Here is a 27,033-nt window from a genome sequence, read left to right on the forward strand (position 1 = left end):
AAAGAAAAAACTGAAGTCCTGACTATTCTGCATTTCAAGCTATATTACAAAGCTGTAGTCATCACGACAATATGGTTCTGGCACAAAAACAGACACATAGATGGGTGGACATAACAGAAAACCCAGAAATAGACCCACAACTGTATGCTCTGCTCATCTTTGACAAAGCAGAAAAGGACATCCCATAGAAAAAGGGCAGTCTCTTCAACAAATGGTGCTGGGAAAATTGGATGGTGACATGCAGAAGAATGAACCTGGACTACTTGTTACACCATACACAAAAATAAACTCAAAATGGATGAAAGACTTAAATGTAAATAGGAAGCCATCAAAATCCTAGAGGAGAAAACAGGCAACAACCTCTTTGACCTTGGCGGCAGCAACTTCTTACCTGACATGTCTCCAGAAGCCAGGGAAACAAAATAAAAAATAAACTCTTGGGACCTCATCAAGGTAAAAAGCTTCTGCACAGCAAAGGAAACAATCAGCAAAACTAAAAGGCAACCGACGGAATGGGCAAAGACATTTGCAAATGACAGATAAAGGGTTAGTATCAAAATCTATAAATAACTTATCAAACTCAACAGCCAAAAAACAAATAGCCCAGTTAAAAAATGGGAAGAAAACATGAATAGACCGTTTTCCAAAGAAGACATCCAGTTGGCTAACAGAAACATGGAAAGATGCTCAACATCAGTCATCATCAGGGAAATACAAATCAAAACCACACTGAGATACCACCTGACACCTGTCAGAATGGCTAAAATTAACAACAACACAAGAAACAACAGGTGTTGGTAAGGATGCCAAGAAAGGGGAACCCTCATGTACTTTTGGTGGGAATGCAAACTGGTGCAGCTACTATGGAGAACTGTATGGAGATTCCTCAAGAAACTAAAAATAGAACTATGCTGTGATCCAGCAATTGCACTCTTAGGTATTTACCCAAAGGATATTAAAATACAGAATAAAAGGGGTACATGCACCCCAATGTTTATAGCAGCATTATCAACAGTAGCCACACTGTGGAGAGAACCCAAATGTCCATTGACTGATGAATGGATAAAGAAGATGTGGTGTGTGTGTGCACGTGTGCGCACAATGGAATATTATTCAGCCATCAAAAAGAATGCAATCTTGTCATTTGCAATGATGTGGATGGAACTAGAGTATATTATGCTAAGTGAAATAAGTCAATTGGAGAAAGACAAGTACCATTTTGTTTCACACATGTGGAATTGAAGCAAAACAGATGAACATATGGGAAGAAGAGGGGAAAAAGAAGAGAGGAAAACAAACCACAAGAGACTCTTAGTGACAGAGGGAGGTGGGTGGCAGCTGGGCTAGATGGTGATGGGAATTAAGGAGTGCACTTGTTGTGATGAGCTCTGGGTGTTGTATGTAAGTAGTGAAACACTGGATTCTATATTAAAAAACTGAATATAAGAAAAAGAACCAATCACAGCAACCAAAAAATGAAATCAAAAGCTTAAAAAAAGACAAATTAGTGTTTTTATTTTCTTCGGATAAATACCCAGAAGTAGAACTGCTAGATCATATAGTAGTTCTATTTTTAACTTGTTGAGGAACTTCCTTACTGTACTCCCAAACCATTTTTCTTGACACAAAATAAACAACTTCAGGGAGGTAGGTGATATGAGTGAAGGGAATCAAAGGTTTAAACTTCAATTTATAAAATAAATGAGTCTTAAAAAAAAAAAAAAAAAAAAAAAAGAGGTTAGAGAGGGAGAGAGCCAAGCATAAGAGACTCTTAAAACTGAGAACAAACTGAGGGTCGATGGAGGGTGGGAGGGAGGGGAGGGTGGGTGATGGGTGTTGAGGAGGGCACCTTTTGGGATGAGCACTGGGTGTTGTATGGAAACCAATTTGAAATTAAATTCATATTTAAAAAAATAAAATAAATGAACCTTGCATACGTAATGTACAGCATGGTAACTACAGTTAATATCACTGTATTGTGTGTTTGAAAGTTGCTGAGAGAGTAAGTAGATCTTAATAGTGCTTATCACAAGAAAAGATTCTCTCAGCTGTGGTGATGGCGTTAAGACTTACTGTTGTGATCATTCTGCAGTGTACACAAATATCAATCATTATGTTGTACATGTGAAATTAATATAATAAGTCAATGATACCTTGGGGCGCCTCAGTAGCTCAGTTGGTTAAGCATCCGGCTTCAGCTCAGGTCATGATCTCGTGGTTTGTGAGTTCAAGCATCATGTCAGGTTCTGTGCTGACAGCTCAGAGCCTGGAGCGGCTTTTGATTCTCTGACTCCCTCTCTCTCTCTCTCTGCCCCTCCCCTGCTTATACTCCGTCTCCCTCTGTGTCAGAAAATAGATAAATGTTAAAAAAAAAAAAAAAAAAAAAAAAAAAACCAAGTCAATGATACCTCAATTAGAAAAGAAACAATTTGAAGGAATGATTATAATATGAGCTCTTCAGGTTACACAGAGCTAAAGGTTTCAGGTATTTCCTTTACCGGTGGCCTCGATAAATAATTTGCCATATATCCCCTCCAAATATTTCTTTGTTTGCTCCTATCACTGTTAGCTTTCCTTAAATTTAGTGGAAACCTGGCATGGGTATATTTACACTTAAGTAAATAAGCTAATGACATGTATAAATAATAATTTCAAAAGTTACTCTTACAGTTTCTCTTTAAGGATATACTGTTAATAATAGCAATGTTATTAATTTGTACTGATGTGGTGTTTTAGAACTTAAAAAGATATTTTAAACTGATCAACTAAATGTTTTCCCAAAGCTTAGTCTTATTTAGCTTGTGCTTACTGTTTTATCCTTAAATTTGAATGGAAATTAATTTGAGCTCTTAATTAAACACTCTAAATCAGGGGTTGGTAGTATGGTAGTATGTTTTTTGTTTGGCTCAGGTGCTAAGAATTATTTTTATATGGTTGGAAAAAAACAAATAAGAACATACAGTTGAGACCTTCTATGGCCTGGAAAGCCTGAAATATTTACTGTTGAGCCCTTTAAAGAAAAAGTATGCTGATTGCTGCTTTAGTTTTATTTTCTTTACGGTGGATGCATTAATATCTCCCTTCCACCCACCACCCTTTTCTCTTTTGCAGTATTTCAATCGTTATATGGTACTGCTCTATGTTCTTGTTTTATGCTGAATGTAGAGTAGCATTGTTCTTTTTGTTTCTATATTATACAGTGATGGTTTTTTCTTGTCCTTTCATATATTCTCTTGTCATGAACAACCTACAGTAACATTGGTTGCTTTGTTTTGAAATTTAATTCTATTGCTGTCTTGTAGTGTAGATTCACTCTAATTCAGTCTAATTAACTGTCTGCTTCCAGCCTTAGGGTCTTTGGCATTATAGCTTTCCATAGTTTTCCAGTTCACTGAATGGCATTTCATTTTCATTCTCCCCTGTGATTTAGCATCTGACTAAATTTTCATTGTCCTTCATACAGAATCTGTCACTGTTCTTTGGTTAAAATTTGTGTAATTGTTTTATGTTTCTCAAAAACACAGAACTTTTTATTTGGGCAATTCTTCTTTGTATGACTTTATCTAATTTAAACAATTTAATACTGGCTTTTTATTATAGTAGTAAACACTGAAATTTTTATTTTGTAATTCAGAAGAAAAGACCCAGGCAACCACTTTGGGTCACTATAAGATTAGTTTGCATCTTCTAAACTTCTAGTTTGAAGTCATACCTGTGTTTTCTCATGTCTGGTTCTGTTGTTCACCATAATTATTTTGAGATTGATCCATGTTATATGCATTGATGGTTTGGTCCTTTTTTTTTTTTTTTTTTGCTGATTAGTAGTCCAGTTTATTGAAGGACATTTATTTGTTCACTTATTGATGAGCATTTGGGTTATTTCCATTTTCAGGTTAGGGTTAATAAAGCTGCCGTGGGTCAAGTACAAGTCTTTGTGTCAGTGTAGGTTTTCATTTCTCTTGGGTGAATACCAAATGCAAAGAATTTTGGGGTTTTGGAAAGAATAATGTTTACTTTTTAAAGAGACTAGCGAGTTTCCAAAGTGGTTCATCGTTTTACCTTCCCATATTAGCTTAGAATTCTTCCAGGTCCTCACCAAAATTCGATGTTGGCAGTCTTTTTAATTTTATCCATTTCAGTAGGTGGGGGTAGTAGATTCTCATTGTAGTTTTGTTTTGCCTTTTCCTAATTGCTGATGTGACCTGCTTTTCAAATACCTAATACATAGGGTCGTGGCTTGGTATTTAAAGTTTACTTTCTTCTTCTCCTCACTGTTGTGTGAGAATTCTTAATGTATTCTGGATACAAGTCTTTTGCTGTATATGTGTATTGTAAATATTTTCTCCCATTCTAAGGCTTTTCTTTTTTCTTTTAGCATTGTTACTGACGTGTAAGTTAACATACTATAACATTCATGCATTTAAGCATACAGTTTGATGGGTTTCAGTAAATTGTATACAGTTGTGCAACCATCTCATAACTCAGTTTTTTAGCAAACTGTTACCACCACAAACCGTTCCCTCATGCCTGTTTGCAGTCAGTGCCTTCTTCCCCCTCCCCAAATCCAGGCAATCCCTGATCTTTCTGTGTCTACAGATTTCACTTTTTCTAAGATTTCATACAAATGAAACAATACAGCATGTAGTCTCATGCAGTACCTTCTTTCATCTAGCATAGTGTTATTTTTAGGTTCATCTTTGTTCTTGCATGCATGAGTGGCCCTTTAAATGCTGAGTAGTATTCCATTCTGTGGATATGGTGGTCTCTGTTAACCTATCTGTAGGTTGGATTGGTTACGGGTTTTAGCTATTAAGATTCATGCTGCCTTTGTCCCCCATTGATACCTTTTGAACAGCACAATTTTTAAAATTTTGATGAAGATTTATCCATATTTTTGTTTGCGTATTATATAAGAAATTTGTATCTACCCTAGAGTTAGAAAGCTTTCTTCCTGTGTTTTTTTTTAGGAGTTTATGATTTTATCTTTGTTTTACATATAGTATAAGATTCATTTTTTTCCATAGAGATATTCAGTTGTTTGAGCACCTTTTGTTGAAAGAGATCTATTTTCTCCCTTGATTGAATTACTTCATGGTAAATTTGTAGATATTTTGGCACCTTGAGAATATTTAGTTCCCTGTCAATCTTTGTCCTAATGGTTTTAACATCTCTTGATGATTTTTGTCTACATGATTTTATATTTTTAATTGGAGATTGTGAAAGAGTGATTTTCTATTTTGTTATTCCTCTGTATCTATTAGCTGTGATTCATTTGTAAAGAAGAACTTGCACTCATCAACTAAGGATATTTGGTTACCCTTAACTGCAGTTTCTTTTTATAATGATGGATAAATATTTAAATTTTATGCTTTCGTTATCAATTTACAAAGTAATGAGTTGCTATAATAGCCACCTCCAATGGTAGCAAATATGGCATGAGTTTGTTCTCCTTCATTTTTTTTAAAGTACTCTTACGGACTCATGTATTTTTATAAATTGTGGTGCTGAGTGAGACCGCTAGAGCTGTGACACCAAGCCAGACTAACAGTGGCTTAAAAATAGGGATTTGTCTGGATGTGGGTGGTACTAACATTGTTTCAGCTGTTCAGTAAGGATTCAGCTCACCCATTCTGTCATCCTTGTGTCCTCTTGCTTGTCACATCATGGTCTCCCACCCCTCAGCATTATGCCCATGTTTAACGTGTGGATATGGGGCACTGTCAGCTGCCAGCCAAAAAGCAGTACAAATCCTTGTCAGAATTGCCCCTGTAGACCTGTCTTCGTGACTCATTGGCCAGATGTGGGTTGCATGGTCACTCCAGCTGTCAAGAGGACTATGAAAGCAAGTATCTGGCAGATAAACAGAACTGTCAACATTGGCTTTGGCTGCTCATGAGCCATTGCCTGGGGCAGTGCACGTTGCCAACCCGGGAGAAAATTAGGTTTTTACATTAGAAACATCGGAGACGTTACGTTAAAGAAAGAGGGAATGAATTAGGGGGAATAGCTAGTAATGCCTACCATAAAATCCTTGATAAAGCACAGAATGACTAGAATTATTACGTTGTATTACTCTAAAAAATAAGCCATATTTATACATTTAACTTAAAAATGTAATTAAAAGAATAACATTTGGGCTTGCCATATTAATGTCTCATGATTCCTTTCATTGTCTTATAAATTTCATTTTATTATTGAACATGTTTTAGTGTCCTTGACATATTACCTACTGTTATTTAATACAATGAGAATGTTATTCTGGGGCACCCTGCTGGCTCATTCAGTGGAGGACGCACCTCTTGATTTCAGGGTCATGAGTTTGAGGCCCACGTTGTGGGTAGAGATTATTTAAAAAAATAAAAAAGAGAATGTTATTCTAAATGCTGACATCATTTAAATAATTTTTAAAATTTTAATGCCAAAGTATGAATTCATGTATTCTTTAGACTTGTTCTGTAACGAAATTTGGAAGTTAAATAACCTTTTTACTCTATATCAGTTATCCTTTGGCATTTCTCCATTGTCTCTGTGTTATCACTTCATTTTGTTAAGAACCTTGCTCTTCCAACCTATGTTCACTTTCATTCTTCTTTTTTTTTCTCTCCTTTTTCCTTATCTTTCTACAGCTCTTTTATTTTCTGCTTTTCTTCAGAAGAGGGTAGAATAAAGTTGATTTCTGGTTGGTAAGATCATATTGTGGTATTAAATGTCCTTCTTAGTTTTTTAATTTCATTTAGGTTATGCACTGTTGACTGTTGATTGTTAACAGGTTCTGAAATAATCATATTAGCTTATCCAAGAAGTACATAACCAGCATTAATGGGCTGCATGTTACTGAATCAGAAAAGCCACTGGTAGGCTCTAAATCACCACCAAGGTAGCTAATATAATTCTTGCCCTTAAATTACGTATTTAATGTGATTCTCTCTCCCTTTAGTACATGTAATCTCCCATGGAGCTCCATTAAGCTTTCAGCATTTTAGGCATGTTGTAGCTCCAGAAAAAGTGTCAGTGTATATATCCCATTAGGGCATATGGACACAGATTATAAATTGCCTTCAGTATTTTGGCAATATATACTTGTTATGTATAGGGTGTTTGTGAGTTTATCAATACTTTTCTTGAAAAACAAGGTATTTGGATTTTTTAAATCCTAAGTTACCATGTATGATTAAGGTACTGAGCTTGTCTTAAATTTACCTGAAAGTCGGCCCTATTTTAATAAATATATCTTCTACTGAGGGAGTGGTTTAAAGAATTACCTGCTTTGTGGTAAAGATTCTTAAATCTGTATCCTTTCTATGCTGTAAAATAAAACTCCAGAAAGCTTTTTATTTTCATTTCTATTTCTTTTTTTATTCAGCAGTAAGGACTAGCTGCATAGTGAAAAACTCGTTCTTTGAAGTTCTGCTTGAACCAACTTTGCATCTTACTCACTGTAATTTCCGTGTCTTTGAGGAAGCCAAGTTCATATCTCCCTTTCCCTCCCCACGTCTTTGAATGTGTTTCTGGGGTTCCTTAGTTTTTGTTTTGTGTATGAAATGGCTTCCTAGTTAAACTTTAAGGAAACCGTATAATCCTACACCTCTTCACTAAGTAAAAGTATAATTTCTGGATCTCATGCTTGTCTTTCTAGTTAAAATCAGTTGGAAACAACTAAGACTTTATCATAGAACTTGAGGCCTTATGAACAGAGTCACTTTGTGGAATGGTGTACGGAATTTGTATTCTCTATTTGTCCTTTTCTTTTCTCAGCTCATTGCTTACATCAAATCTAAAGAAAAATTTACCTGCTGAAGAGTTACTTTATTAGGGGAAAGAGTGAAATGTGATTGACTTTGTGATGCAAGGATTATTTGATCCTTTCAGACTTTAAATATATAAGGCCATCATCCACAGTGGAATTCTGGTCTTTGTGCATGTATGTCATTTTTACATTTTGTTTCCAGTTAAATTCTGTCACTCTTTTCTGATTCCAGTTATACTAAGCTTTTAAAGTCATGCTAAACTTTTGACTTAATGCTGTATTTGTGCTCACAAAGATCATCTCATATTAGCTTATAGCTTAGTGAGTGCTGAAATACTTCTTGCTCCTTCATGGAACATTCTTTACAGCAGTCCTGCTATATCTCCCTTCCATTAGCTCAGTGCCAGCTGTTGCTTTGGTTACAGTGTTCCTGTTTGGGCAAGTTTTTCAGGGATCTTAAACAACTATGCTTCTTTTCTGACTGTTCTTGTGAGATTTTATTTTCCTCCCATATAATGCTACTGAGGTGTTGGAAAAGAAAGAAAAAGTCACATCGTGTTTATTTGTTTCTAAAGTAGGAGAAATAATTTTAGTTTAATAAAGGAAATGGTTGTGCCATCTTAAGTGCTTTTGAAGAGGTAGAAATTCATCTTGATCTATTTGTGAAATTATCCTTTCTTCTCTATTACATGGTCTTTCATCTGATTTTACATCACAGTCTATGAAGTTGGGGAAATTTTTTTTGGGTTAAGTGATTTCTTGAAGGTCACAGTGACAGTTTGTAGAAAAATTATTCTTAGAATTGACTGTCTCATTTAGAGAAAAGATACTGTCTAGAAGACGTTGCTACCTTTTCAGCAGAAGCTTATCTCTTACTAGCATGGTATTTTTCAAATGTGCTTAAATTAAGTCTGTATGTTTTGAGAGCTCTTAAAATTTACCAGAGAGTATTTCTCACCTGCAAAATTGCTATATCTGGAGACCTTCTGAAGTCAGGTGGCGACAGGATGACCCATGGCAGAGTTTAGAATAGGCATGAAAGAGCCCGAGACCTAAAACTGGCCCACTGTGGGCTTGCCCTCTTGGTGCCTCCGTTTCCTTACCTATAAAATGAAGATACTAATATTTGTTCTACCTGTGTTTTTTTTTATTTTAATTTTAATTTTTTAATTTAACTTTACTTTTTATTTTTTAAAATTACATCCAAATTAGTTAGTATAGAGTGAAGCAATGATTTCAGGAGTAGATTCCTTAATGCCCCTTACCCATTTAGCCCATCCCCCCCTCCCACAACCCCTCCAGCAACCCTCAGTTTGTTCTCCATATTTGTGAGTCTCTTTTGTTTTGTCCCCCTCCCTGTTTTTATATTATTTTTGTTTCCCTTCCCTTGTGTTCATCTGTTTTGTCTCTTAAAGTCCTCATATGAGTGAAGTCATATGATTTTTGTCTTTCTCTAATTTCACTTAGCATAATACCCTCCAGTTCCATCCACGTAGTTGCAAATGGCAAGATTTCATTCTTTTTGATTGCCAAGTAATACTCCATTGTGTGTGTGTGTGTGTGTGTGTGTGTGTGTGTGTGTGTGTGTGTGTGTGTATACACATACCACATTTTCTTCATTCATCCATCGATGGACCTTTGGGCTCTTTCCATACTTTGGCTATTGTTGATAGTACTTCTATAAACATGGGGGTGCATGTGTCCCTTCGAAACAGCACACCTGTATCCCTTGGATAAATGCCTAGTAGTGCAATTGCTGGGTCGTAGGGTAGTTCTATTTTTAGTTTTTTGAGAAACCTCCATACTGTTTTCCAGAGTAGCTGCACCAGCTTGCATTGCCACCAACAATGCAAAAGATTTTTTAATTTTTTTTTAACATTTATTTATTATTGAGAGACAGACACAGAGCATGAGCGGGAGAGGTACAGAGAGAAACAGAGACACAGAATCCGAAGCGGGCTCCAGGCTCTGAGCTGTCAGCACAGAGCCCGATGCGGGGCTCAAAGCCACAAACTGTGAGATCACGACTTGAGCTGAAGTTGGACACTTAACCAACTGAGCCACCCAGGCACCCCTGTTCTACCTATGTTTTGATGACAAAATAAAATTAGTGAATGTGAAGGCTCTTGTGAATGTGGAAAATAGTATGGAGATTCCTCAAAAAATTAAAAATACAGGGGCGCCTGGGTGTCTTAGTTGAGTGTCTGACTTTTGATTTTGGTTTAGGCCATGATCCCCGGGTCTTGGGATCAAGCCCTGGGTTGGGCACCATGCACAGCATGGAGCCTGCTTAAGATTCTCTCTCTCTTTCTTTCTCTCTGTCTCTCTCTCTCTGTCTCTCTCTCTGTCTCTCTTTCTCTGTCTCTCTTTCTCTGTCTTCCTCTTCCTCCTTCCCCCACTCACCACACACACACACACACACACACACACACACACACACACACACTCTATATATAAAATTAAAAAAAAAATTAAAATAGTATAACCATATGACCCAGTAATTCTATTACTGGGTATTTACTTAACATAATTTGAAAAGATAAATGCACCCCTGTGTCTATTGCAACATTATTTACAATAGATATATATGGAAGCAACCCAAGTGACTGCACCAGTTTGCAGTTGCAGTCCCACCAACAGTGCACAAGGGTTCCCTTTATCCCCACATCCTTACCAACACTTTTTGTTGCTTGTATTTTTGCTTTTAGCCATTCTGACAGGTGTGAGTGATATCTCATTGTAGTTTTGATTTGTGTTTCCCTGAAGATGAGTGGTGTTGAGTATCCTTTCATGTATCTGTTGCCATCTGTATGTCAATTTTGGAGAAATGTGTTCATGTCTTCTGCCCATTGTTTAATTGGATTATTTGTTTTTGTATGTGTATATTGAGTATAAGATCTTTATATATTTTGGATACTAGCCCTTATTGGATGTATCATTTGCAAATATATTCTCCCATTTAGTAGGGTGTCTTTTGGTTTTGTTGATTGTTTCCTTCCCTGTGCAGAAGGTTTTTTTTTTTTTTTTAACTTTTTTAACGTTTTATTTATTTATTTTTGAGAGAGAGGGGGAGGGAGAGAGGGAAAGGGAGACAGCACGAGCAGGGGAGGGGCAGAGAGAGAGGGAGACACAGAATCTGAAGACAGGCTCCAGGCTTTGAGCTGATGCGGGGCTCGAACTCTCAAACCCTGAGATCATGACCTGAACTGAAGTCAGACGCTTAACTGACTGAGCCACCCAGGTGCCCCCAGAATCTTTTTATTTTGATATAGTACCAGTAGTTTATTTTTGCTTTTGTTTCTGTTGCCTTAGGAGAGGATCTGGAAAAATGTTGTTATAACGAATGTCAAAGAAATTACTGTGTGCGCTCTCTTAGAGGATTTTTATGGTTTCAGGTCTCACATTTAAAAATCCTTTTTGAGCTTATTTTTGTGTATGGTGTAAGAAAGTGATCCAATTTCATTTTCTTTCATGTTGCTGTATAGTATTCCCAGCACTGTTTCTTGAAAAGACTGTTTTTTTTTTCCATTGCATATTTTTGGCTCCTTCATCATAGGTGAATTGACTGAATAATTGTGGGTTTATTTCAGGGTTCTCTGTTCTGTCGATCTTTGTGTCTATTTTTGTGCCAGTACCATACTGTTTTGGTTACTACAGCTTTGTAGTATAGCTTGAAATCTGAGATTGTGATCTTCTTTTTCAAGATTGTTTTGGCTATTCGGGGTTTTTTGTGGTTCTGTACAAATTTTAGTATTGTTTATTCCAGTTCTGTGAAAAATGCTGTTTGGCATTTTGATAGGGATTGTACTGAATGTGTAGATTGCTTTGGATAGTATGGACAGTTGAACAGTCTTCTCTCACTCCATGAGCATGGAATATCTTTTGTGCATTTGCATGGTTTTCTGTTGCCCTTAACTGTTTGTATTGATTTCCTAAGGCTGCTGTAACAAATTACCACGTACTACGTAGCTTAAAGCAACAGAAATTTATTTTCTCATAATTCTGATGGTTAGGAATCCAAATCAAGGTGTTGGCAGAGCCATGCTGCCTCTGAAGGCTCTGGGGAAGAATCCCTCCCTGCCTCTTCTTAACTTCTCCTGGCTCTAGTCCATCCCTGAATTTCCGTGGCTTGTAATGGCATCACTCTGATCTCTGCCTCTGTTGTCACAAGGCCTCTTTCACTGTGTGTGTCTCTGTGTGACATCAGTCATTGGATTCAGAGCCCACTGCCATCTAGTATGACTTCATCTCAGTGTAACTAATTACATCAGCAAAGATCCTGTCTCCAGATAAGGTCACAGCCTGACGTTTCAGGGGGATATGAATTCGTTGGGGGCAAAGGGGCACTAATTTTAGACATGACACTGTCTAAAATTTAATCTATTTGTAAAACATAAACATTTGGCGGCTCAAGCTGCCACAACAAAAGCCATAGGCCGGGTAGGTAGCTTAAATAACAGAAATTTATTTTCTCACAATTCTGGATGATGAAAAGTCCAAGATCAGGGTTGAGCAGGTTTCAGTTTCCGGTGAGGAGTCTCTTCCTGGCTTGCAGACAGCTGCCTTCTTGCTGAATCCTCTCACATGGCACAGAGACAGAGCGTACAAGCTCTCTGGTATCTTTTATAAGAGCACTAATGCCATCAGGCCAGGGTCCTACCCCCAGGACCTCATCTAACTCTAATTAGCACCCAATAGCCCCATCTCTGAATACCACCACCTTGGGTGTTAGGGCTTCATCTGAATTTGGGCGAGGGGACACAGGCATTCCAGTCCATGGCAACATGCAAAACTGAAATATGTATTTTATATTAGCCAATATCTTAGAAGCTAATTATTTTTAAAAGCCAATTGTGATTGTTTATATTCAGACATAAAACTTCCTTTTATTGTCTTGGGAAAAAATTAAACAAGATTCGTGTTTATTTAATAATATGAACATTCGTATATTATTTTATTCAATTTAATATCTTTGCCCCCAAATAAACTGTTTTAGGTATGTAAGGTATCTGATTTACATTTTTTCTTCTAATTTGTTATCATTTTCATTTCCTATTATTTACCATAGACTTCTAAATTAAAATACAACTAACAGCAAAGTGCATAAATTATAAGAGTGTAGCTCACTGATTTTTTCACAAAGTGAACAAACATATAACTAAACATTGGGATTAAAATTAAAAAAAGCTAAAACCATTACCAGCATTCCACAAACTTCCCATATGCCCCTTATTTGGCTGATAAATTCCCTCAGGTAATTCTTTTCTATCTCCCTAAAATTTGAAAGCTGTTTCTGTAGGCACCTGGATTTGTAGCAGGTGTTTATGTAGATCTCTTACCTATCAGATGTCATATTAGTGGACTTAGTTTCCATCATATGCTCTTATTCACAGGCTTTTGTATGTGCTGTTCCTTTGCTTGGAGGAGTTTTCTTTTTGCTTTCCCCCTCCTCCTGGAAATCTTTTCACACGTCCTTACCTCCATGCCGCTGGACACCTTCCCATGACAGCTTCATTTCAGGTCTTAGCTGAGACTCCTTCCTTTCAGGATCATTTCTGACTCCTCCATTCCTCTTCCCTCCCCAGTTGAGTTAATCACCCCTCTTATGTGTTTTCATTAAACTTTCCATTTCTCCTCTCACTTATCATAGTGCATTCTAATTGCTGCTTTACTTGTCTCTGTCTCCCATCGGACCGTAAATAACGAAAAGTGCAGTACTTGCTTCATTTTTATTTTATCCCCTGCATCTTGCACATGGTCGGTGTATAGTGGATGATCCACATTGAATGATAACAAAATTACTATGTTTTAGTAGTGCAAAGTGTTCTAAGAGTTCATCTAGTCCAGCCCCCTCATTTGACAGATGAGGGAACTACAAGCCTGAAATTTATTGTTAGTAAGGGCTTGGAAAAAGCCTGTGGTCAAAACACATAGTATTTGTCTGTGACGAGAGCGGATGGTAGAGAAAGGACATTAATGTTCAATATCTTTAGGAAATATTCTTCACTTGAATCATAGCTACGCAAAATGATTGCATTTTCAATTTTCCTAATGTTCCAATTTCATTCCTGGCTGGAGTATTGTATCATTCCATGTCTGTTCTCTCACTCTCACTGATTCTATTCTTGATTTACTTCCTTTGTGATTTATAGTTTCCAACACTACTGTTTTCATTTTGTATTCAGGTTAGTTTGCCACTCAGGCAAGGTTGCTGTGATGATCCATTTCAAAAATGTTCTCATTTCCCACCAAAGATGTTTGGCACTTTAGACTCAGCATGACTAACAGCTAAGTGCTTTTTTAGCAACAGCCTCTGATCCTCCCCTGCCCACCTCTCTCCTGCTCGTCCGCTCACCCAAATGGTCTCCTTCTTCTCATTGTCCTTTTTTTCTTTTCCCATCTTCTCAGTCTTCCAAACTTGAGTCTTTGAAGAGACTAGGCTCTTCCCTAACTCTTGTCCATTGTAGTCAGTCAGCATCCAGTTTGTTTCCAGTGTTTCAGAATCTCTTGTATCTGTCTTGTTCTTTATATTCTCACTGCACCTCTCTAGTTCAAGCTCTTTTTTCAACTATCATCAAAGCTGATTATTTCATTTCCTCAAACAGTTGTGATTATCTAGAAGACATCAATAACTTTTTTACTACAATCAAAGTAAGATAAATTTTTTACAGAATGCCACTCAGTGTTGCTAGTGACCAGATCCTTTTTTGTCAGCTCAACATTATCTTTTACTGTCTTTTTTTATGCACATCACATTCACGGTAGTAGAATCTGTGTACTGCTCCTTGAACATAGTCTCTAGTTTTCCTCTGTCATTTCTTTGTGTATTATGTTGTTCTTAAAAATAAAATAAAAAAAAAACAACTATCTTCAAATGAATATATGGTTCTCATCCTTTGAAGTCTGGCAGTCATCTATTCCAGTGGTTCTCAGATGTTGGTTCCTAGATGGCTGCCAGGCTAACTATATCAGAACAATCTAAAGAGCTTTGAAAAATACAATAACCAGGTGTCATTCTGGTCCAATTGAACCACAGTTTTTGGAGTTAAGGTCTTGTTGGCTACATTTTTATAAAAAAGATCTTCAGATAATTTTGGGAATTTCTATTCATCTATCCTCATCATTTTTAAATTTATGAAGTTGAGATACACAGGAGAGAAAAGAGTTCCTCAGGATTACTCATATTTATTGGGTAACTACTCATTTAAATGATGAGTAAATATGGAGCAGTAAGAATTTCTTGGGAACTGAAACAAAGACTATTGTTAGCATTCTTTTAACTTTTGGAATATTAATAAATGATCTGAGAACCAGCATTTTGTACTACTCATACACTGAGTCCTAGGTATTTTAAATGTGTTATTTCAATAGTCTTTTCATTTGTCATACAAAGATTAGCAAGCCAAATGATAAAAAAAAATTTTTTTAATGTTTTTAATTTATTTTTTTTGAGAGACAGAGCTCTAGTAGGGGAGGGCAGAGAGACAGGGAGACACAGAATCTGAAGCAAGCTCCAGGCTCTGAGCTGTCAGCACAGAGCCCGACACGGGGCTCAAACCCACGAACCGTGAGATCGTGACCTGAGCCGAAGTTGGACACTCAACTGACTGAGCTGCCCAAGTGCCCCCAAATGATAAAAATTTTATTTATTCAACTGATAATTCTTAAACACCTAACACCTGTGATAGATGTAACGCGTATTGCAGTGAATAAAACAAACTTGGTGTGTTCCCTTAGAGATCTTAAAATCTGATGAGGAAGGAAATATTAATTATATAAGTAAAATAAGGTTTGATGAGTGATAATTTGCCCAGTATCACGCAGTTACATATATAGCAACGTTGGGTTTTTATCCCAAGACTATCTGCATATAACAGCCCACATTCTTTCCACATTAACTATGATTCCAATAGATCAAGGTAAAGGCAACTAATTCTTGTTGAGCCCTTTATTCTATCTTTAGTGCTAGATGGGTTACAAGGATAATTTCATTTACCTGTAAGGTTGGCGCAGGTGGTGCAGATGAGTAAGCTCAGTCTCAGAAAAGTCATTTGCTAAGGTTTTGTCCACTAACTGCACATGTGTGGCTTCTGATCTAGGTCTGACTCCAAAGACCTGTGAAACAGGAATAACAGAATCTCAGAATAGAATCAACAAATCCGATAGTTGGTTATTTGACAAGATTAATACTTTAAATTGGTAAATACTGAAAAAGACTGATGAGAGGGTAGGGGGGGAAAATTTAAAGACCCACATTACCAGTATTAAGAATAAAAAAGTTGACCTAATTATACACTTAACAGAAACTAATGTGTTTGTAAGAGGACACTAAATATAACTTTATAATAGTAGATTTGAAAATTTAGATAAAATGGAGAAATTTCTGGAGAAACAACTTATTGAAAATAACACTAGGAAAATTAGAATCTGAATAGTTCTATTGACAAGATTGAATTTATCATTATACACCTTCCCTCAAAGAAAACCCCACAAATAGGTTCACTAGTTAATTCATCCAAACATTTAATAAATCAACCAGTGTTGCACAAACTCTAAGAATTGAGAAAAAAGGAAAGAAGGCATACTTACTTGATTATTTCATGAGGCCAGTATAAATTTGATATCAAAACAAGGATATTATGAGGAAGGATATTAACTGTCTGTCTTGACAATCTGCAAAAATACTTAAGAAAGTATTAGCAAATGTAATTCAGAGACAGGTAAAAAGGATAATTTATTATTACCACGAGGACTTTAGTCTAGAAGTGCAGTGTAATGTTATCAATAAAGGGAAAAATTGATCATCTCAATATATGCAGAACAAGAATTTAATAAAACTAAGCATCAATCTATGACTTAAAAAGTCCTAGCAGACCTAGTAGAATTTTTTTTAGTAAATGATATCTGCAAAAATCACAGTATTGAAATATTTAAGGCTTTCTACTTGAGATTAGGAATGATACAAAGATATTACTTGTACCACTTGTATGTAGTAACATACTGAAGATCCTAACCAGGGTAATGAGAGAGAACAATAAAATGTAGAAGGATTGGAAAATGAAGAAATAAAAAATACTCAGCGATAACATGATTATGTATATAGAAAATTGAAAACAATCTCCAGAAAAACTATTAGAATTAATAACTGAACTTTGGTAAATTTCAATGTATAAAAACCTGTTGTATTTTCAGTATACCAGCAACAGAGAAACAAAAAGATTTTTAAATTACCACTTAAGTATCCAAAAAATATTAAACGTGTAGGAATGATTCAAATGAAAGATATATAATAGCTCTTCAAGAAACTGTAACATTATTAAGAGAAATTAAAGAAAACCTGAGTAAATGAAGAGAAATACCCTTATTCACGGATTGGAGAGTTCATACTTATAAAGATTTCCATTCTTTCTGATTTTACGTATAGATTTATTGTAGTCTCAAAATTTCAGGAGTTTTTCTCTTTGATGGAAACGATGTGCCATTATAAGATTTATGCGGAAGCATCCTGAAGCAAGAATAGCCCGTACACCAAACTGAAGAACAGGGACGGAGGACCACCAGACTTATTCTAGAGCTACGATAATTTCCATAGGTGAACTGACATACAGATAGACAAATGGCACAGAATTGAAGGTCCAGAAACAAACACACATAGATGGAAAGTTGATTTACTGCAAAGGTAGGCTTTGAGAGCAAGGAGGCAAAGATTGTCTTATCCTTGTTTGTTCTTTCAAATAAATTGTGCTGGTTCAGGGGCGCCTGGGTGGCTCAGTCAGTTGGGCGTCCGACTTCTGCTCAGGTCATGATCTTGGGGATCATGAGTTTGAGCCCTGCATCAGGCTCTGTACTGACAGCTCAGAGCCTGGAGCCTGCTTTGTATTCTGTGTCTCCCTCTCTCTCTGCTCCTCTCTTTCTCTCTCAAAAATAAACATTTAAAAACAAATTGTGCTGGGTCAGTTGGGTATTCATATAGAAAAACATTAATCTTGGCTCTTATACAGGAAGTAATTCCAGGTGGATTATATACCTAAATATTAAAGGTAAAGCAGTAGGGTTTCTGGAGGATAAATCATGAATGAAAGACATCTTCATAAATGTGGGATGGAAAATTTTTAGGATACTAAAAGTGCTAACTATAGGTTGATAAAGTGGACTGTATTTAAATGAGGAACTTCTTTTCCTTATAAGACTTCTTAAGAGTGGGAGAACATCTTTGCAATACATATAATCATGAAAGTGATTACATCCAAATATGTAAACAACTTTTACAAATATGTAAAAGATGAAAATAACCAGTGAGAAAAATGGGCAAAAGAGATGAATATGTACTTCACAAAAGCAGCTGTCCAAATGGATAATTTACATGCAAGAAAGGATAACTTCTTAGTCATCACAGAAATGTAAATTAAAACCACCATGAACATTCCAGAGAATAGCTTTAAAAGATGATAATTCTAAATTTTGGTAAGATGGTGAAGCACCCACAACTCATTTATTGCTGCTGGAGTGTAAATTGGTACAATGACTTTGGGAAATAGGCAGAATCTGCAAATTCCAAGCATACAAATACCTAGTGATTCAGCATTTCTACTCTTACCCAGCAGAAATGCATATGCATGTATGTTCACTAAAAGCTGTGCACCAGAATGTTGATGGCAGCATTGTTTAAAATACCTAAAAAATGGAATAACTCAAATGTAATCCAGTTGGATATTAGTTGGGTAGAGAAAGGTAAATTTCTAATCAACAGCAGTGAAAACAAGGTAACTACTGCTACATGCAACAACATGGATGCATTTTACAAGTAAAATTTTGACTAAAAGGCAGACACAAAATAATAGCTTATTTATGGTTCCATTTATGTAAAATTCAGAAATAGGCAAAACTAATCAATCGTGTTAGAAGTTATGATAATGATGATATTTGGAGATGTGCATTTGGAACAGTACAAAAGATTCGGAAGTGCTGATACTCGGTTTTATGGTCCAGGTGGTAGTTACAAAGATGTGTTCACTTTGTGATAATTCTTAGAGCTGTGTTTATATAATTTGCACACTCCTTTGTATATATGTTAAAGAATTTTACTTAATTATTATTTTGTAGTGCCCCAACTAACAAACAATATGTTTACATTAAGCTATGAATGTGAATAACTGGCATTAATTGAAAAAGTGGTCACATTAATTGGAAGGCTTAAAATTACAACTAGAATGATTATAAGTAGTATAAATTATAATTATTACAAATAATACCACATCAGATGCTTCTTTAATAGTAAGCTATATATGTTTCTGTTTTGAAAAGTTTTGGGGGTTAATAATTTTTGGAGTGGGAAACGATGAAGACTGGTCCATGTTATTAGCCAGATCGTTCAAGTGAAATATAACTTTAAATGTGTTTCAGTTGCTATACAGTGTATCTTAAAATGTACATTCAGCTGATAACACTGAAACCCTACCATATATTGAGAAGCTATGCTCTTCAGACTCTTTGAGGATAATACAGGCAATAAATACGATTTTACAATATATATTCTACCTTTATAAAGTGAAAATTTCCTTAGAGGTCCCTCAGGTAATGCTTGTTTTTGTATTACACAGACACTCATGTAATGCTAGAGGAAATTTCTTTGCAGCTGCATAATTTTGATCTTTTTTTAAAACATTTGTTTATGTGATGAGAGAGAGAGAGAGCGCTAGTACAAGCAGGAGAGGGGCAGAGAGGGAGAAAAAGAATTCCAAGCAGGCTCCACGCTGTCAATGCAGAGCCAATGCAGAGCTTGAACTCACAAAGCATGAGAGCGTGACCTGAGCCGAAATCAAGAGCTGGATGCTTAACTGACTGAGCCACCCAGGTGCCCCTTGATCTTGATCTCTACTAAAAAATAAAAAAAAAATATTACCACTCTGGGGAGAATGGAATAAATGGAACTAACAATAACCAAAACATAGCTATACCTCATGTTTTCAGTTAATAATTTTATGTTAATACCTTATTTTCTCCCATTTTCTTTGGTAGTTCACTGATAGAGAATTGACTGTGTATAAAAGAATTAAATTCTATTATAACTATATGAACAGATTAAATTAAGCTTTTTCCACTAAAATATTTGAAATGATGCCCATTTGCTTCTTTTTCTTGTGGCGGGGAAAAGTCTACAATGGGTATTGCTATTCACCAACCTTGTTTCTTGCTATTTTCTTTAAGCTGATTCTACTTTGCCTGTTTGTGCGTGTGTTATTACAGCATGTTCTATTATTAACACCGGTGTATTTCAGGAGTAACCTTTTGTCTTATTTCTAAACTTAACAGTTTAGAAATTAAGTTAATAAAATAATTTAACTCTTAATATAAGTGCCTCTAATAACAGGCACTGAATCATAAATGAAAGTGGACTTTCAGCTATTTGGATCTGGAGATATATGTTGATGTGAACCATATTCTGGCTTGATGATTCATGTACTTAGTGACAAAGCCAACAACCTGTTAATAATACTATGGACTCAATCTGCTCACAGTATTTTTACTGCCTACTCCTCTCTGCTATAGTCACCCTGCTCTAGCCACTGTCAGGGCCTTCTTGCTGTTTGATTGATTAGCTGCCAAGCATATTTTAGCTCAGCACTTTCGTTGATACCTGTTCAGATCTGTTTTACCCCATATCCTCCTCAGACTCCCTCCCTCGTCATATTCAGGTCTCGGTTTGAAAATCACCTCAGAGATGCATGTAACAGAGTATCAGGTAGTGAAAATTGACTCCTCTGACTTATAACTGGCTTCTCTGACTTCTTCTGTCTGTAATTTCCCCATCATTCTCTATTCTTATTCCCTGATTGATTTTTTTTTTTGTAGCAGTTATCACTACTTGATACTCTGTTACAGATATATTATTAATATATTTCTTGGTAAAGGGGCTCCTGGGTGGCTCATTCGGTTAAGCTTCCAACTTCGGCTCAGGTCATGATCTTGTGGTTCGGTCTGTGCTGAGAGCTCAGAGCCTGGATCCTGCTTTGGATATATATTCTCTCTCTCTCTCTCTCTCTCTCTCTCTCTCTCTGTCTCTGTCTCTGTCTCTCTCTTTCTCTCTCTCAAAAATAAACATTTAAAAAAATTTTTTAAATATATATTTCTTTGCATATATAACCCCTACCCCCCTTTTGTGCATGCATGTTCTCTCTCTCTCTCTTTAAAAAATAAACATTTTTTAAAAATTAAAAAAATATATATTTCTTGGTAAATAGAAGTTCCATGACGGTAGGGACTTAATTGGTTTTGTTTACAACTATATTTCTAGCACCTGGAACCAAGACCTACATAGTAAGCACTGTATAAATATTTCTGATTAGAATGAATTGAATGAATGAAATATAATGAATAGTGTAAGTCTGCATGGATCTGCCCTCAGTTAACTCGGCAGATATTCTTCAAACGGATGTAGGGTTGTTGTTATTTCCAGCATGGCTCTCTTGATAGGGATTGGTGGTAAATTTTAAATAAGCTCTAATAATATAACAGATTTCTGATCTTGTTATTATCCTTTAAAGGATGAGAAAAAGGGAAAAGGGGAAAATAATATACATAGTATTTAATTTTGTCTTTTATGGAAGAAATCATGACTAAAAATAATATTTGTTCTAAATGGACTCCCTTTGTTCCTGCCTATGATAATTTAAAAATATAATAGTAACTACTCAAGTACCACTTAAAGTTGTAGATTTATATTGATTTTGTTTGTTTTCCTTTTATACCTATTCCCACCCCCCACACCCACCTTTTTAAAGAATCCAACTCAAGTTGGAACAGCTCTTCAGGTTTTCCATAATCTTGGAACTTTGAAGGAAACTATTACCAGCGTTGTGGATGGATATTGTGCTGCTTTAGAAGAACATATCAACAGTGCATTAGACATCAAAGTTCTGACTCAGCCTTCACAGTCAGCTGTGAGAGGTATGGCTATGGTTTATATTTAGCTGCTTTATTTATTTATAACCAAGAAGTCCTTTGAATAGTATGTGAAACACTTAAGTTTCAAAGCAGTCTAATGACTCATATTTTAGTAGACAGAAAATGAGAGAAGAAATTATGTTTCAGAATTTATTTATAACTTTTTTTGTCTAATCAGTGAGTTGAATTGGCCAATTGGTATATTCAGAACTTCTAGAAAAAAAAATCTATAAACTGTGGCTTCACTTAGTTCAGAGGAAACAGATGCAAGAAAAAAAAAAGGAACATTTTTCTTTCTGAAATCCTTATCCTCACATGTACTTCTTGAGACAGAAAATATTTTTTAAGGAAATGCAATTTCTTCCTTAGCTTTTTGGGCTTTTCCTTTTAATAATTCTGGTGTTCAGGAGCCAAAAAGGTTAACTGTGGAGGTAGAAACTGATAAAACCTTTGGGAACATTACAATGACAGCAAAATGTAAAGAAAACTACTAAACAAAGGTATGAGAGAGGAGTAGCCCTACAATAGCAGTTTGTGACCTTTTTCCTGCCAAGATGTACCTGCTGATGGCATTCAGATGTAACACACCCCTCAAAGGTGGGATAGGAAAGAGTACACATTGTGTGTGGCTTTCACTTACCCAACCAACACATGTCTGCATTTCTTTCCTTTTTTCTTCTCTCCTGTTAATAAGGAGGAGCCGTCCTTGCTCCTGGCAGAAACCGAGTACTCTGCTTTTGCGTTAGATCCCATCTGCCAAGGGCATTGCTTTAGCAGATCCCCTCTGCCTGCCATGTAGTCACTTTTCCTTCTTTAAGTCTCTTTCCTGTCATGTACAGTCATCTAGTGTACCTTCTCTTAAAGACAGACACCTCTATCTTGACTGCATTTCTTTTTTCTTCCCTCATTTTATTTCTTCAGACTACAGAAAATCCCCCAAAGTTGTTGTCAGACTTACTGTCTCCAGCTTCTCTCTTTCCATTTTTCTATCGGAGAAGCTATTCTACCATCACAGAGTTGTCCTAAAGAATAAATGGAATAATGCATATAGAACTAATAACAGAGTTCCTCATACAAGGCTAATACTAAAATATTTACAGTCAGTAATTATGGTTTTTATATTTGCTGTATAAACATAGCCTTAAATAACGCACAATATATGTCACTCATAAATAAGTTGCACTAGATAAAAAGAGATAAAAGAATCTTGGATCTTAAAGGGATTTTTAAAGGTTAGCCCTAGCCTCTGAATAGGCCTGTATTAAAACTATCCCAGAAGGGGAGCTTTGAAAAGAAATTGCCGAAGGAGATTTCACTCTCAGCTTTTCCCAGCAATTATTCTCAGAAAGTTTGATCTCATGTTTAAATTTCCAGGAGCAGTTTAATCTCATTCCCTCTTGTGTTGTCAAGAAAAAGAAAAAAAAAATTAAAGCAATTATTCACATGCTGTCATTCCTAATGTACACCCTTTTTGTTGAAAGAATAAAGAGTTTTAAAGCCTTATTATAATCTGTTGAGAAGTAGATACAGTGGTTTAACGTAGAAACCTTAAGCATCAATTCTTCATTAATTTTTTTAAAGAATAATCACTATTATTTTTAGTTTTTTAAATGTGACATTGACAATATTCATATTAATTTGCTGATCTTGTTGGTCATATTAAGATTATGGAGTAGAATGTCCTTATTTTTTGGAAGTACACATTAAAGCATTCAAAGGTGATAGGGCATCATGTCAATAACTTATTAACAAACAATTCAGGGAAATTTTTTTTTAGTATGCTTTCAAATTTTCTATATGTTTAAGATTTTTCCTCTCAAATATATAAAGTTCAATAGTCTTAAGGAAAAATGTTACCTATTATGTGTTGGAAAGGTTTACAATTCAATAAGAAAAAGAGAACTCAAAAAATAAGAATATGATTAGGCAGTTCATAGAACACATCTAATAAACGGGAAAATATGTTAAGCGTCTTTCTAGAGGGTGACCGAACTAATTATTAGGGAAGTACAGATAAAACAAGGATACTGTTTCTCAACCCTGAGACTGGTAAAACCCAAGAATTAAGTGTTGGGCGAGTGCAGAAACTCTCGTTAACACTGATTGTAGGAGAATGAAATGGTTCAGCCACTTGACTCAGTTTTATCAAATTGTTCTCTGAGGTTAAAACCGTATGTACCTTGTGATCTTATAATTTCTCTTATAAGAATTATACCCTAGAGAACCTGTCATGTAGATATAAGAATTTTTTATTGTGCTATTACTTGTAGTAGTGAAAAAGTGAAAACAGTCTTTCCTTCAGTGGAAATAAAGGGCTATCATTGGGTCTCTGTTTTTTAGTGAGCCTGTGCCTTTGTACCTTGAACTGTACAAGTGTACTAATTTTTTTTTCTCCTCCCTTGGGTGGGAGAGAATGACCACAGAGGGACTGGAGTTGGATATTTCCCTTCCCTGGTCAGTTAGGTTCTGATAACACTCCAGAAGTTTAGGTTGTGGTTAACCAGCTTCCCCTTAGGGCAGGCCTTGTTAAGAATAGAGTCCTCTGGTATATTTCAAGATGGTTTCCTTTTTCCTCCTCCTGCTGGAGGCACTGGGTGATTTTTCTCCCATATTTACTGTGGGAAACTATTTGGGTTTCTGGATGCAAATCTCACAATATTGTGGGCCCCCCTGACTGACTACCCCTGGAGCTTTTAATTTTCACAATTGACCACTTTGAGTCTGTAGCAATTCATCAGTTACACTTCACGTTTTCCTTCCCTAGCACTGGCTCCCACTGTTTTCTGCTAGCAAGGCTCTGTTCTGATACATGGAGACTTCCCGTATTCGCCTGTCTCTCTGATCTTGGGGGCAAGTGGTTTGCCATGTGTCCTCCCCTCTCTTACAGGTCCAAGAAGAATTTTTCAGTCTTTTAGGCTTTTCATTTGTTGTTAGGACAGAGTGGCAACGTACAAGCTCCTTACAGTTGAACCAAGAAATGGAAGTTGTTAACTCAGATTTTTACCCCCTGTAACTTACTTGTTTTTAGTTTGATGTTGTTAAAAGTAAGACAGCTGGCCCAAAATGGAGTCACTTATGCTAAACCCCATGCCACCAAACTGAGACGTAACTTAATTAACAGTTTCAGCCTTTCAGCCCTTCCTGGAAATTGAATCCTAAGTCAGTCAGTCAGTCAGTCAGTCAGTCAGGAATCACCTAATCAGTACTAGTGAGGTAATCTGTCCTACTGTCCTCTAAAGGAAAGTGACCTTGCCATAACCAGTTTGCCTCTTTTATCTAGTATAACTTCTTTGTTCCTGTTCCCTTCTGCCTATAAAAGTCTCTCATTTTGAATAGCTCCTCAGAGTTCCTTTCTATCTGCTAGATTGCCTGCTGCCTGATTGATGAATTGTTGAATAAAGCCAGTAAGATCTTTAAATTTTACTCAGTTGAATTTTATTTTTTAACAATGTCCATATGGGTCTTTATTTATCTTTGAAGTTTAGTAATTTCTTTAGGATGTATCTTGGCATTGAATGCTCTGTATCTTTTTTTTTTTTTTTTTTTGAGTTAGAATATGTTTTCTTTTATAGGTACATTTGAATTTTTTTCTTTTCCATTTGTTCTTTTCAGGAACTTTATATACATGTCACATCTTCTTTGTTTTCCATTTCTAATATATTGTCCATAATTATTATATTTTATATCTTTGTACTTTATTCCATTTTGTATCATGTCCTTTTGTTCATTTTCCCATTTCTGATTGTGTTTTCGCCCTTGATCATTATATTGTTATTTCTAATGTGGTCTTAATGTCTGTTATATATTTACAATGAGAATGTTCCCTATAATTGCTTTGAGACAGTAGAAGATCAAGTAACCCTTCCTGTTGTTTCCTTTGGGAATTTCTTTGGCAACATGTGTTCCTTTCCTTTCCCCGTCTTCCCTCCCTCTCAATTTGTGTTAGGTCCTATATTGTCTGTTTCTCATTCTTACTCATCTTTGAAAGATACCAGCTGTTTGTTGAAGAATAGTATAGGGGTGGTTGTAGGGAGAAACTAGGACAGTCTACAACTTGGATGAAGTTTGTTGTCTAGAGTAAGTATTCACCAATTTGTTACTTCTTCTATCTTTGGGATACATTTTTCTCAAATTTTGGATCATTCTAGAGAGCTTAGTGTGAATCGTGGTAAAGCCATTTAAGCAATTTTTGTGTGGAAACCTCATATTCTCTGCTTTTCTTTCCTCTTTCACCTCATGTTACCTTTGATAACCTCCCTCAACTAGAGGTCTAACTATTATAAAGTGTAAATATCATTTTATTATGGTTTCTTCTTCCATTTTTCTTTGTTGCCATTCTGCAACATTAAACATTTTATTAGCTTCTTCCCTGGCTCATTCATGTCTCTCCATTTCAGCTCTAAGCAAAGAATCATTGAATAGTCCGTCTAAATTTTTATAATTGATTTTAAGGGTAGTTTGGTTTTTGCTAATGGTCCAAGATGAGAGCTATCTGGTTCCTTTTTCATTTTGATTTATCCACATCATGTGGCATACATAATCTCAAGTTTGAAGTTTTAGTTGATTCCTTGTTTGGAGTGGGTTTTTGTTGGTGGTGGTGGTATTGTTGTTGTTTAAGTGTATTTTTTTTTTTTTTGTTCTTATTTTCATTGGCTTTCCAGGAAAAAGAGTAGGAAAATGATTTTACTCTGCCATCAATAACTAGAAATCACTCTTAAGTATTTTTAAGTAACTCTTGGTTTTTTCTATCACTTTAATAAAACCTAGTTTATGACACTGTTTTTGTTCTTGATTCTCCTAAAGCTAACTGATAATGGCATCAATTTTTCTGTTTTAATTATTCTCTCTCCTCTTTATATAGCTTTTCTATGTTCAGTTGATTATTTTTATCACATTAATGTCTTCAATAGGATGTATTTAGCTTATGAGGATAAAAATTTTAAATAAGTCATTCTCTACCTTATTTACCTTTAAGTAAGTAAGGAACATGAGGCCTCTGGAACTAGTTGAACCAATATCTGGCTATATTTACTTTAAGAAAGTAGTGGGTTGATGTGTCCCATAATTCATTATAACAAAACTGAACTATGCATATTCCAGGAATTCGATCAGTATTTTCCAGTGTTCACAAAGGTACTCTATACCCTTTCTTCATTGTGAGGAGTGTGTTCTTTATATGACTTGTGAGATAATTGCACATTGTTAACTTATTTCCTCTCTATTCTCTGTACACTTCTCCTTAGTAGTGAGGACAACACTGCAAATAATTTTAAAAATTAGTTAGACTTAGATTTCAAACACAAATTACTCATATTTTTAAAGTCAGTATCTCTGTCATAGGT

General features: G+C 35.7%; 1 protein-coding gene across 1 annotated transcript in view; it reads left to right on the forward strand.

The window, feature by feature from the left end:
• COG5 (component of oligomeric golgi complex 5) overlaps window positions 1-27,033 on the forward strand; it is a 310,152-nt gene that overhangs the window by 153,783 nt on the left and 129,336 nt on the right. The window contains exon 8 of the mRNA XM_042915183.1: window positions 21,529-21,694. Coding sequence (XP_042771117.1) covers window positions 21,529-21,694 — 166 coding nt within the window. The remainder of the gene's footprint in view (window positions 1-21,528; window positions 21,695-27,033) is intronic.

This window comes from Panthera leo, chromosome A2, assembly GCF_018350215.1.
Source record: "Panthera leo isolate Ple1 chromosome A2, P.leo_Ple1_pat1.1, whole genome shotgun sequence".
Classification (NCBI taxonomy): domain Eukaryota; kingdom Metazoa; phylum Chordata; class Mammalia; order Carnivora; family Felidae; genus Panthera; species Panthera leo.